The sequence below is a fragment of the Alternaria novae-zelandiae genome, assembly GCF_023758075.1.
Source record: "Alternaria novae-zelandiae strain BMP 2774 chromosome Unknown scaffold_19, whole genome shotgun sequence".
Lineage (NCBI taxonomy): Eukaryota > Fungi > Ascomycota > Dothideomycetes > Pleosporales > Pleosporaceae > Alternaria > Alternaria novae-zelandiae.
The window spans coordinates 354,395-369,308 of NW_026056979.1; the positions used below are offsets into that span (position 1 = coordinate 354,395).

General features: G+C 53.0%; 6 protein-coding genes across 6 annotated transcripts; 3 read left to right on the forward strand and 3 right to left on the reverse strand.

The window, feature by feature from the left end:
- Positions 1-64: 64 nt before the first annotated feature.
- J4E88_008450 (uncharacterized protein) lies at positions 65-2,297 on the forward strand (the record flags this gene model as incomplete). The annotated part of the gene is made up of 3 exons (XM_049402060.1): positions 65-69; positions 294-715; positions 844-2,297. The coding sequence occupies 3 exons, from the start codon at positions 65-67 to the stop codon at positions 2,295-2,297; spliced, it is 1,881 nt and encodes a 626-aa protein (XP_049252158.1).
- Positions 2,298-2,383: 86 nt separating this feature from the next.
- Positions 2,384-4,222, reverse strand: J4E88_008451 (uncharacterized protein; the record flags this gene model as incomplete). The annotated part of the gene is made up of 4 exons (XM_049402061.1): positions 2,384-3,215; positions 3,322-3,714; positions 3,783-3,976; positions 4,037-4,222. The coding sequence occupies 4 exons, from the start codon at positions 4,220-4,222 to the stop codon at positions 2,384-2,386; spliced, it is 1,605 nt and encodes a 534-aa protein (XP_049252159.1).
- Positions 4,223-6,022: 1,800 nt separating this feature from the next.
- J4E88_008452 (uncharacterized protein) lies at positions 6,023-6,900 on the reverse strand (the record flags this gene model as incomplete). The annotated part of the gene is made up of 2 exons (XM_049402062.1): positions 6,023-6,624; positions 6,711-6,900. 2 exons carry the CDS (start codon positions 6,898-6,900, stop codon positions 6,023-6,025), a joined length of 792 nt encoding a protein of 263 aa, XP_049252160.1.
- Positions 6,901-7,291: 391 nt separating this feature from the next.
- J4E88_008453 (uncharacterized protein) lies at positions 7,292-9,033 on the reverse strand (the record flags this gene model as incomplete). The annotated part of the gene is made up of 4 exons (XM_049402063.1): positions 7,292-7,704; positions 7,758-8,286; positions 8,441-8,946; positions 8,997-9,033. 4 exons carry the CDS (start codon positions 9,031-9,033, stop codon positions 7,292-7,294), a joined length of 1,485 nt encoding a protein of 494 aa, XP_049252161.1.
- A 740-nt stretch (positions 9,034-9,773) lies between these two features.
- On the forward strand, positions 9,774-12,059 carry J4E88_008454 (uncharacterized protein; the record flags this gene model as incomplete). The annotated part of the gene is made up of 1 exon (XM_049402064.1): positions 9,774-12,059. One exon carries the CDS (start codon positions 9,774-9,776, stop codon positions 12,057-12,059), a length of 2,286 nt encoding a protein of 761 aa, XP_049252162.1.
- A 793-nt stretch (positions 12,060-12,852) lies between these two features.
- Positions 12,853-14,883, forward strand: J4E88_008455 (uncharacterized protein; the record flags this gene model as incomplete). The annotated part of the gene is made up of 6 exons (XM_049402065.1): positions 12,853-12,856; positions 12,909-13,413; positions 13,458-13,672; positions 13,722-14,000; positions 14,054-14,758; positions 14,813-14,883. 6 exons carry the CDS (start codon positions 12,853-12,855, stop codon positions 14,881-14,883), a joined length of 1,779 nt encoding a protein of 592 aa, XP_049252163.1.
- Positions 14,884-14,914: the final 31 nt, after the last annotated feature.

Consider the following 14,914-nt stretch of genomic DNA (forward strand, 5'->3'; position numbering starts at 1 on the left):
GCGTTCGCCAGCTCGCGCACTCTGTTCAAGCCACGGGTTCATTTTCCTGGTTGCGGCTGACGCTATGACGTCGCCGCCCTGTGCTCCGCGGTGCTTGTTCGATGAGCAAACGTAACCAGCCGTGCCAGCGTACTTGGAGAAGGGCACAATGGCAGCCTCTACAGACTCACCTGTTGTCACTGAACCTGAGAACCCGGCCCAAATGCGCACTTACGATTGATACAACATTGATCCATCGTCACATACCTGCTAATGTAGCCTACGCACGTCGCGCTTGACTAACTGAGGCATAGCGCCACCATGGACATCGACAAAAAGTTTCGCCAGGTCGATGAGCTCGATATTGGACTGGATCGGTCACATATCACGTATCAAGGTCAGATCGAAGTAACCGGAAGTCGCTCCGAAAGTAGCAATGACGACACACCTCACCTACACGATCCGTCGCCTGTATCATCCACTAGTAGGATAGTCAACAAGGTTCGCCAAAAGAAGCACATCGCCGGTGTCAAGATCAGAAAGACTTTGCATATTGCAAAGGCTGAAGATGAAATCGATGAGCCTGATCCTGATTCGCTGGTGCTGGTCGATACGACGGAAGGAAAGCAGTCGAAGTCACGTCTTGACCACAAGTCCACCGCCTCAGAGAAACATACTTTCAAGGACCTCCTGCATAATCCGATTGATACGGTGAAATCTAAGGGATGGTGTCAAGGTAAGCGACCTTTGTTTCAGATGTAAACGCCAAAGCCAGGAGGAATACGCATGTTCCCACCGCGCCAGATGGAGCAGAATTTCACCTTCACGCGCATAGTACATGTTTCGCTGACTGAAGACTTCCAGGAAACCAAGAAGTCGCAGCAAACATAGCTGTGAGCGAAGTGCCTCATGGCCAGGAAGTGGATTTGGTCAATGCCGCGGCTGCGATAGAACAAGCTACGACTACGGATGCGAAGGCGCAGGCCCAGCAAACTTTCGCTGACATGCTCAACCAAAGACAGAGCATCTATGTCAGGTGGTCACTAGATCGGCATGTGACAAAGATTAGGGTCCTTCCTCGAGACACCGCGGTGCTCAAGCCAAGATCTGATTTCGAGAAGCAAGATGCCGCAGGCCGCGGCTTCACTGACTGGAGAACATATGGTTCGCACTTATTAGACTACTACGCTCACCGATACGGAGGTCAATATATAGGCTACGGATCGGATCCACCAACTCCAAGCAAAGAGACAATTATGCCGAATATCGAGCGCCTCATCGTTGCGACGTCGCCTTTCCAGGAGTTCATCATGACCACGCGCCGCGTATACCGCTGGGAGAAACCTCTCGAGACAACAAAGTACTTGGTGATTTACCTCGTCCTTTGGTATTTCAACCTACTACTACCAGGCATGATGTCAGCGCTACTGTATCTGGTCGTCGAGCGACGCTGGCACGGACAGTCCATCCAAGACCTCCGTGAAGACATTGAACACAGAGAAGACGTGGAGAGAACGGCATTGTCACTTACCGAGTTCATCGAGAAACAAGGCGACGAGAACTGGGCACACGATCTGCTTCAAGACCTTGGTCCTTGGCTTATGGTTCAGCTAGCCGACCTGGCCAACTTCTTCGAAAGTGTCCGCAACTTCTACGAGTGGAGGAAGCCAATGCGCACGCTGGCTGTTATCGTCGTTATGACTGTCGCCATTCTCATCACGGTCTTCACGCCTCTTTGGCTACTCATCAAAATTTCTACGTTTTCTGCTGGTTTCGCCTTCTTCTGCCTCTTTCCTGTCTCGGTCAACTTTCCGAATTACCGCCTGCTTGTCTCGCCATCTAAGCGGTTGCTCTGGAACATACCAACACATGCAGAGTGGGCAATTCAGTACATACAAGCTGAAGGCCTTCGTGTAATCACCGAGAAGCAGAACACCACGGTCAAAGCAACGGATCTAAAGTACACAAATGATCTCAAAGACTCCGCCTCACCATCCAACCAAGACTTCGCCTCCTACCGCTCACAATTCGACAAAACGCCCGGACACCTCGTCATCAACGCAACAGGGGTGCGCTTCGTCGCGAAGCGTCCACCACATGAAATCCGTTTCTCGCTGCCATATGTACAGATCAACCAACTGGAGAAGCAAGACCGGTATGTGGAGAAGATGATCAAGGTCCTCAAGGAATGCGATAGAGATCTGCGTTTCCTGGATAGGAATGGCCATGAGTGGATCTTGCATGAAGTCGAGAAGAGAGACGAGGCGTTTAGCCAGATAGTCGGATTCAGTCGAACGACATGGCAGGTGTTGTGGTAGCACAGTTCTATCTCTGAACACGAAAACAATTCTCATAAAGAAGTCTTTCTATGATACAAATATTCACTCCCCGATCACACCAACAATCAAACCTTCTCGACCCCACTGCCCCCCTCCACACCCACAATCGTAGCCTCGCCATTCCCCAACGTCTCCACCAACCGCCTCGGCCCAACATACCCCCTCTTCCTTATCCACACATACCAGCCGCCCAGCAGAATCGTAACCCCGCCCACCAACGCACTCGTATAATTCATCGTCGTAGTATCAAACGGCACCGCGAACGGGAAACAGTAGATCGGTATCCACACAACCATGTACCCACACGCTATACTCGCAACCGTATAAAACACCGGCGTAGGCATCGTAAACGGGCCTGAGATAACGTGGCGGCGCCGGGTTAGTATGTTGGGTAGGATGAAAGCGAGGTACGACATCGAGCTCAGCACGATGAAGGAGCCTACGAAAGCGGAGAAGGCTGTGGAGCTACCGATGTATATGCAACCGAGGATTGTGTTGATACCCCCACAAGCCAACGTCGCATTAAACGGATTCTCCCACTTCCTATCCACCTTGCCCACCCACTTGCTAAACGGCGTCGCGTCGTCTCTGCCCAGCGTCCACAGCATGCGGCCGGAAGTAATATAACAACCGATATTCGTGCAGAACGTCGGGACGAAGATGACGAGTAAGAGGCCGAGGGAGCCGCCGTGCGTGTTTGTGGCCTGCCGGTAGAGCTCGGCGAGGGGAAAGGGCCAGGGGTTTGAGAAGAGACTGTCGAGGTCGTTTACGGCGTAGAAGATTGTTATCAGGTAGAGGAGGGCGGTTAGGAAACCGACGGTGTATTGCGCGAGGATGGCTTTGGGGATGTTGGTGCGGGGGGAGGGGAGTTCTTCGGCGAGGTGGGATACGCAGTCGCTGGGGGTGAATTGTTAGTATGGCATTTGTATTCTTCGGTTGGTTGATATTTGAGGTTGGGGAAAAGGAAGGGGATGGAAGATAGATGGAATGGGATAAAACTCACGGCGTCCCCACAGCAAAAGCCCCATTCAACATGCCCGCGCAAAACACAAATCCATCGCTCTTCCACCCAGCCTGGTTCTGCCAGTCTTTCCACACAAACTCGTTGCTCGCGTACCCTTTTCCGGTTCTACTAGGCATGATGGCGCAGACCATGATGGTAACAAACACACCCATGAGGATGAAGAAGAGACCGATGTTTGTTAGTTTAGGCAGCGCGCGATTAGCGAACATGACGACGAAGCAGGCGAGCCAGGTGATGATGAGGTAGGCGATGAAGACGTGCCAGCGCTCGAAGGCGTAGCCGGGGTGGAAGAGACCGTACATGGAGATGATTTGGTTGGCGAGGATGGAGGAGATGGATGCTGTGCCGAAGATCCAGCCTAGGGCGTTCCACCTGGGTGTGTTAGTTGTGCTCTTTTCTTATATCATGTCGTTTGTTGGAGTGGGTTGGGTGATACATACCAGCCAGCGTAGAACCCGATTACCTTTCCGAACCTAGCTCCGCCTGTGACGGAAGCCCAGTGGTATACACCCGCTGATGAGGGAATTGCAGATGCCATCTCTGCGATACACGCCGCGATCATGAAGTAGCAACATGCTACGGCGATGAACTCGTAGATGACACCTGCTGGGCCGCCATTGTAGAGCGCAATGACCTAGGCAAGGTTAGCATCTTGTATCCCATGAATTCGTTCCAGAGAAAAAGATGGACGTACGATAGACCCTCCCAACGCAGCCCAAACATTCCCCGTCGTAATTCCAATCGCACAGATACTCAACAAACTGAAATTCCTCTCAAGTTCCTGTTTGTGACCCGACGCGTTCAGGACTTCGCCAACGCCTGTCGCTTCATCGACATCCTCCGGTCTCGACTTCTCAGCAGACTTCTTTTCTAAATCCATCTTCGGAAGTGGTAGTACAGCGTGAACGGTACGCCAGTAACCGTGAAAGTTTTGCTACTGCGACGTGATGCAATGCGTAAGCAGGAGGTCGTTGATGACTAGGATACACGCAAAAGCGATAAGACCCGTCGTAACGTCAACAACCCTCCTCTCTGCCTAGACACGGCCAACCGGAGATTAACGCCACCAATCGATCAAGTCCAAGCGAGCGAGCAATCGAGTGGACTCGCGGTGTCGATCGCAGATCAAACGGTCCTACGCGGGAATCGTACAAGCAAACGTCCCGCCCAAGAGATAAGGAAGCAACGAACGATGGCGAAAGAAAGGACGATGAACACGGCTGAGAAGACTGTAACGACACAGAGGAAGAAGAAAGGAAATGTGCAATTCACATCTTACTCTTATGACGACCCGCGACTTCGCACGCCTCTATCTCTGTCGTTACGTTGTGTTGTGTCAAACATAACAGTGACATCTACACGTAAGTACGTATGCTAAGCGACGCGACAAAATTTCCAAGACAGGCAGATAAAGCAGCCCTACCAGCACCCATGCGACTTCCGTACGCACTAAGTGTACCCATAGCCCAGTGCTAGATGCCGTCTCTACGCCCCGGTCACGGCCGTCACGCCAACAGTCAGCCCCAGCGAAGCAAACCCATCCCAAAAAAGTCTGACCTACATACCCACATACTATAGTCCAACGTGCGAGCATCCGCCATCTCCGCACTCCCGCAGCTGGAATGGATACCGTGGAGACGGGTGACGGATATCAGACATCAGGGAACACTAATCATGTTGTGTCGCAGTCATGCATGTCGAACTGATAAGAGAACCTCAGGCGAGCGATGGTGGACCAGGGGTGTAAGATAACCAACGATCCCGGGAATGTGGTGCAGGAACTGTAAATTTGACCAATGGGAAGAGGGTAGTGAGGTTTGGTGGAGAGGCACATCCCGGGAGATAGGCGGATATGCTGCGACTTGGGGAATGCGGAGATATCTTGCATGGCTTGTGTAACGAGGTGGCGTAAGGCGAGATAAGTGATTACTCCGACGACGGGTTTTGGAGGTTTGGAGGTGAGATCGGGAGATGTTGTTAGAATGTTTTTTTCCAGACTCGCAAGATTAGTGGAATAATCGAGTCGAGATGCGACGGTTTCTCGTTCTGCTTCTCCCCATATTAGCGTCTAGATGGTGGTGTGATGGGTGTCGTCCACAGGTCGGAAGACGGCGCCATGATCGAGCCGCTTACGCCCGTGCTATACCCCACGCGTCCTAATCGGCTCCATTGGTCGTGCGACTTGACACCATGCGATGCAGTGACATTGGGGCGTTAATTGAGATCCATGGAGAAACAAGGCGTGATACGCTGACAATGGCTGTGCGGTCGGGAAGTACAAATGTGTTCAGCGAAAAAGAAAGTAGATTGGTCCACCCACGTCCAGTGCATTGTCACCAGAGCTTTTTAGGTGACATGCGCCGGATAGGAAGACTGTAGTGACATGCGCTATATGCTATATTTCTTGTTTTGTGTTTACCGCGTAATAGGGTCAACTACAAAACAACAAACATAGCATATAACGCATGCCACTACAGCCTTCCTGTGGCTATATTTCTTAGATACTGTACACAAAATAAACAAACGCACTTTCAACTCCGTGTTCCCATGTCATGTCGCTCTGCCAGAGGTCCAGTGATTACATACGTTTCGTCCTCATTTACGCGCGAGCGATATCCGTTTCTAGTGATATATTCAATCCGTCTTCAATCCAACTCATTCCGTGTGAAAGAAAGTAGGCTCACGCGCTGCGCATCTCGGTATCCTCGGCATCGTCCACGTCGCCAATCTTCCGCTTGCTAGGCGTCGCGCTGCCCTCGTCGCCGTTGTCATCGCCCTCGGTCCACTCGGTGACTTCCCACTCGACGTGCACGCCGCTCTCGGAGTGTCCGCCGCGCTGCTGCTTGAAGCGGCCCAGGCGGGTGTTGCGCACAATCTCTTCGAACCAGGGCGCGCCTCGGGATTGAGGTTCTGAGCGGACGACTGTGCGCGAGCGGTTTGTCCGTGAGGGTCCGGCGGCGGATGTCTCGTCCTCGTCGTCGCTGCTCTCGCTGCTGCTGGGCAGGAAGCCGAGTTCGCCTAGCATGTCTTGGTCTTCGTCGAGCAGGCTGCCGACGGTCAGGGAGATGTGCTCGGCCTCGTCTCTCGTCCGCTCATTCCATGACGAGAGCTGTGTGCCGCAGTATCCGCAGAACTGGCGGCGGGTATTCGAGGTGTACGGGTTGACGAAGCTGCGCTTGATGCTCAGGCGCGTCTCGTCGGGGTATTGTGCAAACGTCGCCGAGGTGTACCATGGCAGAGGGACGCGGAGCCAGAGTGTGAGGGGGTTCGCTGAGTGGTGTCCTAGAGTCTTGTTAGCACCGTGTTGGAGAGTAGCGCGCGGCAACCCAAAGCAGACTTGGGCTGCACAACACCCGGCGTGTACTTACGCGACGCAGAGGTATTGTCGTATCGCAGCTCGGCCTGGCGAATCTGCTGTGTCGGCATCTCAATGACATAGCGGTTGCGTCCGCACGCGCAGGAGCCGTGCAGCGTCTGCGTCGCCATTCCGGGCTCGGGGATGTTTGGATGGAAGCGGTTCGCGTGGTGTGTTCGGGTGCAGACAATGCCTCTGCCCATATAACTCGCGATTGACGTGTTTCAGTGTGTGCGGCGTGGCGTGTGGAAAGAAATCGAAATTGGCTGCTGCCCGTCGCGCCTTCCCCAGCTGTTGTGCAACGGCCCGTGCTGCGATTGGTTGACGGTCAGCCTTGTGGTATGCCGACCAAGGTTTACCCTTTCACGTCACCTGGACAACTGTAATGGCCGTGTAAGAATGAGATGGTGTTTATTTCGAGTCGGTATCTATAGAGGATATCGAGATATTCGTCGCGAGGCATATGTACTGCGCCATGCAAAAGTGACAGCCATGGACCCTCGTGATACAGCCTGTCGTCATGTGTGGGGAAGCCCACGAGAGAACATTCGAGCACGCCCTGGCACCTTCGCGAACCAGAACCTCGAGCTGTCGTCAACCCCTCTTCTTCTTTTCATCTTTCCTCATCTTAGCGACACTTTCGTTTACTCTCTCAATCGCCTCCCTCGCCCCATCCCAGCACTTCCTCTTGCCTGTGCCGAACACGCGATGTATGTGCGGACTCCATATCCCACCCATCAGCAGGTTGCAGAACTTTCTGTTCTGAAGCCAAAACAGCCAGCCTTTCCACCCGTATCCCAGGTACTCATTGACACCCGTACCGGCAAGATCGTCCATGGCCGCGACCCAATCACCTGTCTCACATTGCCCTGGCGACAAGTTGTAAACACGCTTTGCCGTCTCTGCTAACCACACGTGGTGTTTATCCACAGCGAGCTTCATATCCGGAAGCGAGGGTAGAGAGGATTTGCCCGCCCAGACCTGGGCTATAGCCATGGTTGTCAAGTCTAGTCGTCGTCAGCACGTGTCTCGCCTAACCATCATACCTAGAGTCGCTCACCGAAAATCTTAAACCCACTAATCGTTATGTGTACAGTAGCCATGAACGCCAGACTATCCGGCTTCTCGAGTGAAAAGACGTTCTTGTAGAGACGGAAGAGCGACTTCCCATTCGAGCCCGGCGCGTCGAGCCACGCTTGAGGCCGACATTCAGGATTGAAACGCGGCTCGATCATGCTGAAGTCAGACTTGTAGCCCGTACACCAGATTATTGCGTCCACGTCAACTTTTGTCCCGTCTTGCAACTCTACCTCAGTAGCATTCACAATGCGCTTGATGCCTGCGACTGATGTGATGCTGCCGTCCTCGAGGCAGGGGACTAACGTATCAGATACCACTGGTACCTTACTTGCGGGCTCGAAGCGCCATTCAGGGCGGATTTTGAAACTCTGGTCTTGCAGTTTCTTGAGGAATTTATCGAAGAGGAACTCGCCGAGGCGAGGGAAGTATGTTATGACGAGGCTTTGGAAGGTGGCAAGACGTAGGTTGTGTGTGTGGTCTATCGGGACACCCTTTATGCGCCGCGGGAACTACAAGAACCATTGTCAGTCTCAAGAACTTCGCAAATCAACAAGGTACGCTTCAACTTACAACCCGAGCTCCATGCCGATGTGCCAAATACACTTTATCTGCTATTCCCACCAGCTGAGTAGATGTATCCGCCGCACTGTTGCTGAACCCTACAACCATGACTCTCTTCCCCTTGTAGTCTGCCGGCCGCTTGAAAGCTTGCGAGTTTACACTAGGTCCAGCAAACTTTTCCACGCCTTCTATGACTGGCAGACTGGCCTTACCAACCATACCACCAATCGCTACAACAACTTTATCAAAGTACTCCTTCACGCCACCTTTTACATCCACAACCCATTTCTCCCGCTCGTCATCGAACGTGATTTGCTCGATGGCAGTACTAAGCCGCATATATGGTTCTAATCCGAAATGCTTCGAATAGTCTGTCAAGTATTGCTGAACCTGCGTGGCCGCTGGATGCGACGGTACGTCGTCCGGGTAAGGGAAATCAGTGTAACAAGATCGCTCTTTTGAGACGTTTACGGTTGTGGTTTGCATAACCGATGTTTGCTCTTTCTCCGAGTACTGCCATAATCCGCCGACATGGGCTTTGCGGTCGAAACCTGTGGCGTGAAATCCTTCTTCTCGCAGGTTCTTTAATGCTACGAGGCCAGCCGGTCCTGAGAGGTTCGGTTAGTTGCTTCGTTATGTCAAGTAAGAGATATCTCACCTAGTCCAATGACTGCTACAGTGGGAGCGTCTTCCATGATGCTAGTCGTGATGATGCGTCTTTGCGTATGTTTCTCGCCACCTGCTTTTCAGACCAACACAGCGATCGCAATCGACTCCGCAACAATCGTGTTGTTTAGTAGATTTGGTAACCGTAACGCGATCAGTCTCACGCCGAAAGCGAGTTGACCCTAGATATCGCGTGTGGACCTTACGGCCGTGTCGTTAGGCCGAGCAAGTCCGACACAAGTGGAAAGAAAGACCAAAGATATACTTGACGTCGCGCATTCCGCCAACACATCTAGCTCTTACATGCTTTATCATAACACACATGATGCGCTCTCTTAGCTCTGACATCTTGGTGTGCCGGAACAGGAGAGGCTTAGTCCGTGTAATTGGCTCTCCACGGCCACAGCGACGCCCGAGGCTTACGCCACGGCCAGCCCCACTCTCACACACCGTTTCCCATCTCAAGTGCTGCGCAGCTGCGGCCCTCTTGCCCACGCGTCATTTCTGACAAGTCTAGTCGTCCTACTGGACGTTGAACAGTACTAGACAAAATGCGTGGTTTCGAGTGTGAAGTTGCGATTGGGCATCTCCCCGCATCTGAAGGCAGCAGCTTTCTGTGAGGCTGTGCAGGTCAGTGGAGTAGGTACGAATAAACAAGCTTCTAGTTCGTCCTTTACGCTTCAACTTTAAGTACACTTTCTCTAAGTTCCACGTCTTACTTTACATCGTCACATTGAATCAACACTGGCTTTTGTGATTTACTTTGATCATGGCCGGCCCACCATCATACCCCGCCAACCCAAACCTCACATCCAACCCACCACCCCCATCGACATCATCCCAGTCCAACGTCGCATTCACACCAAGCGCAACCTCAATCGCCGACTCCTCCGATAACGAGTTTGAGCCCACTCCTGTCCACAGCCCAGGAGGTCCCCAATATGAAGATTTGCCACCATCCTACGACGAGGCGCGGGACCAAGCCGTCCACGACACGCGTCATGGCATCGCGCCCGTAGACCCCAGCCAAATCGAAGCCCATCGCATTACTACCAATGAAGGACCAAACGAGCCAGAAGTATGGGAGTACCGCGTACGAGGCGAAGAAACAGATCCTGCAAGTGAACGGGAACAAGCGCCGGATTACGCGAATCATGCAAACGACAAGGCCACCAGTGTTCCAGTCCAGCATGTCAGTACGAGTGAGAACATCGCAGTGGGACGAGTGCATAGCGAACCTACTTCTTCGTCGAGCAAACAGCCCGATCTGGCTTCTGACTTGCTCACCCAAGCCTTGAAGTTCAGCCGTGAAGAACCAGATGCTAAGGCGCAGTATGCACCGCATCTAAACCGCATCATCGCGATACCTGACCATGCAGGACCGGCAAGACGTGCAGACGAACACGTATACTTCTTAGTTGCGTACGCTGAAGTGTTGGACCGGCATTCCATCAAGCCAGCCGAGTTTGCAGAGTTCTTGTACGGTCTACAGGTCCTGACTACAGCCGCGCACACGACGGCCGAAGACTTGCTACACGAATCGACGCATGAAGGACTCTCTTCCGGCATCGTACACGACTACATTCGAGGAGCGAATGAAGCTTTCTTCGCGCCGAGAGGTCTGATTGTGTCGTTCCGCAGCGAGACTGCGCTCCTAGATATGCTACCTATACCTGCGGGCCACCAACCCACCGTTCTCGCCAACTTGGCCGATAAGACTGCAACGGCTGAATGGCGCGCGAGGCAATTATACCCCTGGATCGAAGCTCTCGACGCTGACGCAGTGCCGATGCCGAGCGAGAGAGTGCTTAAGCTGCATGAGAGGAGTGAACGTTTCTCGGGTCAGACGGCTACTGGCTCGTCTGATTATATTGGAAACACATCGTCGCATAACAGGGCGCTAGGATCTGCTGGAGCATATGAAGACCCACCTCACTCCATTCCTGGACCTCCAGAGGAGTCTCCACACGCACATGGTCGACATGGACGGGGTGGCCATCATCCTCGCGGCAGGCGAGGCGGTCACTGGTCGCCCTTCGGTATGCCAGGCCATGGCCCCTTCGGTGCACCTGGTAACGGACCTTTTGGTACACCTGGCAATGGACCTTTCGGGCGCGGCGGTCGAGGACCTTTCGGGCCCCGAGGCAACACCTTCTTCGGTAGAGGAGGCTGCTCCTCTCGTGGCGGACGTGGACGCGGACGTGGACCACCACAACCCGGAAACGAGTGGGCAGAAGTAGGCAAAGAATTAGGGAAGATTGGGGAGCAATTCGGTAAACATATGGGTGATTTGGGTGTTGAGATTGGTAAACGCGCTAGTGCTTTCGGGGTGGAGGTGGGTAGGATGGCTAGTGGAAACGCAGGTGGAAATGTGAGTGTGAGTGGGAATAGAGGGCCCACTACCTCAGGTCCTGCCTCGTACGAGCAAATCCACAACGACCTCCCACCTGCGTACGACACGCCACCGGGCCAAGAAACAGGCGTCCTATACGGCGACCGCAAAATCGACACGGCATACCCCACCGACAAGAAAGATAAGGGCAAATCTGCAGTCAAGGACCTGGATGACGACGACGACACCTCCTCACTATCATCAGATAGCTCAGACTCTTCCTCCTCAGACTCTGGTTCCGACTACGACTCCGACTCCGACTTCACCCCTGCCCCAACCCCCAAAGCCCAATCCCTCAAACTCGCGCGCCGCAACATCAAACAGCGAAACCGCGAGCTCAAGAAACAACACCGCCTCAGGAAACGTGAGTTGAAGTCCAAACACGCTGATACCAACACCAAGGGCAAAGGCAAAGCGGCGAAGAAGGCGAAGAAGGACCCAGAATGGAAGGCTGCGAAGAAAGAGTATAAAGTGCAGAGGAAGGAGTTGAAGAAGGAGAGATTGGCTGTGAAGAGGGAGTGGCGGGAGGCGAGGGAGGAGATGAAGAGGGAGAAGAGGGGGATGAAGGGGATGGCGGTTGGTGGGAAAGCGCGAGAAGGGTCTGAGAAGGGAGGAGAGGAAAAGATGGGGGTTTGGCTGGTGATTGAGAATTTGGCGCCTTGAATGGTTGGGAGACTGAAATAAGTGTATAGTCTCTGCATACAATGTATAGACAGCTTCAGTCAGTTTGTTCTTTTCTTGGCTGGGGTACACAGGTGACGTTGCTAGACCTAAGATGGTGCGGAGCGCTCTTTCCTGAGGCTGAACACACTCGACGAGTCATACAGAACCTCATTGCTGGTTAAAATGACTCGTTAGCCGAATCGCGAAGATCGCGCGTCACGCTTCCTCTTCTACTTTGCCAACTCACGGAAGGCAAGCACGCTCCTTTTGGTACGCAAACCAACATTTCAATTGGAAGTAACCCATTTTTTATGCATAGCTTCGGTCATACCAGGATCAAAATGTTTCCTAGGCCTTCAGCAGCACCGCGCGCTCGCGTCCGTCTCCTTCCCCGCAACCCCGCCATAAGCTCTCAGGAAATCGTCTTCCATCGTTCAAGATTATCCGCAAGTAGCTCCCAGGACATGACATGAGTGTCGCGCTATCTTTATGCATAGCCGCCATTGGACGATACCAAGGGAACGGCCCTGCAACAGCCTCGATGGCTTGCCGTACCCCGGAAAGCCGGTCCTGGACGGCCTGGTATATAGCTTTGAGACCCTCCGTTATGGAGCAATTGATCCCTTATTAGATTTCTTACGAGACATATATGGCGCCGAACCCCAAACGAGTGAAAATGTCTCCTTCTACTGACCGCAAGCGCGCTGTGCGCATCGCAGGATGCTCGGGAGGGTTTACGGATCGTTCGACTGCTATTATGAGGATGGCGGGTGATCCGGAGGTTGATGTTGTTATGGGTAAGACCCCCCTGAACGCTGGCTATGGAGGACTTTGAGCTGACACGAACAGGCGATTGGCTATCCGAAATGACCATGACCGTACATGGTAGCGGCAAAGTTAAGCAGAAGCCTACGAAGAGCACCAATGGCACGACGAGCCTCGAAGACCGGAAGAAGAACGCCATGTACGCCGATACCTTCATCCAATGCCTCGAGCCAGCGATACCGAATCTAGTCAAGAACAAGACGAAGCTCGCGGTGAATGCTGGTGCTTCAGATACTGAACTTCTCGCTGAAGTTGTAGTCGATATGTTGGAGAAAGCGGGTGCTGGTCACCTCAAAGTAGCATGGATAGAAGGAGACGATGTGACTGGACAGGTCAACAGTCTCATTAAGAAGGGAGAGAAGTTCGAAAGCTTGATGCATGGCAAGAAGCTTGAGGAATGGGGAATGGAACCGATATGCGCGCAGGCGTATCTGGGTGGACTTTGCATCGCAGAAGCTTTCCGACAGGGCGCCGATATCGTGCTTGGTGGAAGGCTTGCAGACGCTGCGCCAGTCATTGGTGCTGCGGCGTAAGTTGCTATGATACTTCTTTGACTTTGGCTAATTTGAACAGTTGGTGGCACGACTGGAAGAACGATCAATTTGACGAACTTGCCGGAGCACTCATTGCAGGCCATCTTGTAGAGTGTTCTGCCTACGTCACAGGAGGATACTACTCAATGTTTAAAGATCTTATGAAGACTGGCAAGCACATCAACATGGGCTTTCCCATCGCGGAAGTCGAATATGATGGTAGCTTCAATATTGCGAAAGAGAAAGATACCGGAGGTAGGTGGCGGCACCTTAAGCCAAGATGATACGCAGCTAACGTAAAAAGGTTGCGTGACTGTCGGAACATGCACTTCGCAACTGTTGTACGAGATTCAGGGACCGCTATACTACAACTGTGACGTCACGGCCGATATCACCGATGTCAAGATGGAGCAAGTGGGTGAAGATCTCGTGCGTGTCACGGGAGTCAAAGGTCTTCCCCCGCCACCGACGACCAAGGTAGGTATTACTGCTCCAGCTGGGTGGCAATGCGAGTGGCATATGTATGTATGCGGTCTCGATATCGAGGAGAAGTGCAAAATCACCGAAGACCAGATCCGCTACGGTAAGCACATCTTGTTGTTGCAACAAAGACGACGCCATACTGATCATGAACAGCCATGGGCGACAACGTGAACCGCTTCAAGACACTCAGATTCCACCAAAACGGCTCTTCGCCAATCGACGCCCGCAACCAAGACGTAGCAACAGTCGACTTCCGTATCTTCGCCCAGACTTCCGACCCCGAGCTAGTACGACCCGACATCCCCAACGGCTTCAACCGCTGGTGTCTCGAGGTATTCCTCCAATCTGCCCCCGGTCTCTCCCTATCAAACGACTTGCGCCAGATCGCACCAAAGCCCTACTACGACTACTGGGTCTCGCTCCTCCCCCAAGACCAACTCCCCTTACGCGTTCACACCATGTACGGCAACAAGTCAACCACCGACCTCAGCCCGCCCGCCATCACAAAAGAATACCCCCGCCAACAAACCTCCTACGAGACCTCCTCCCCAGTCGATCTGTGTTCCTTCGGTGAAACCGTTCGCGCACCACTAGGCTACATCGTCGCCGGCCGCTCCGGAGACAAAGCCTCAGACTGCAACTGCGGCTTCTTCGTGCGCCACGACGATGAGTGGGATTGGCTTCGCTCGTTCATGACGATCGAGCGCGTTAAGCAGCTTTTGGGTAAGGACGAGTACCAGGGCAAGCCAATTGACCGGTTTGAGATTGCGGGGATTCGGTCGGTGCATTTTTTGCTGCATGATCACTTGAGGGATGGGGGGTATAATACGTGTTCTTCGTATGATACTTTGGGGAAGAGTAAGTACATTGAGTGGGGGTTTGGGTGAGTGAACTTTACTGACAGTGTGACAGATGCTATGGAGTATATGCGTGCGAAGACTGTGGATTTGCCGAAGAAATTTCTGGAGAGGGGTCGTATCTAGATGCTGTTGGCCCGGATGTAGATATCTGATT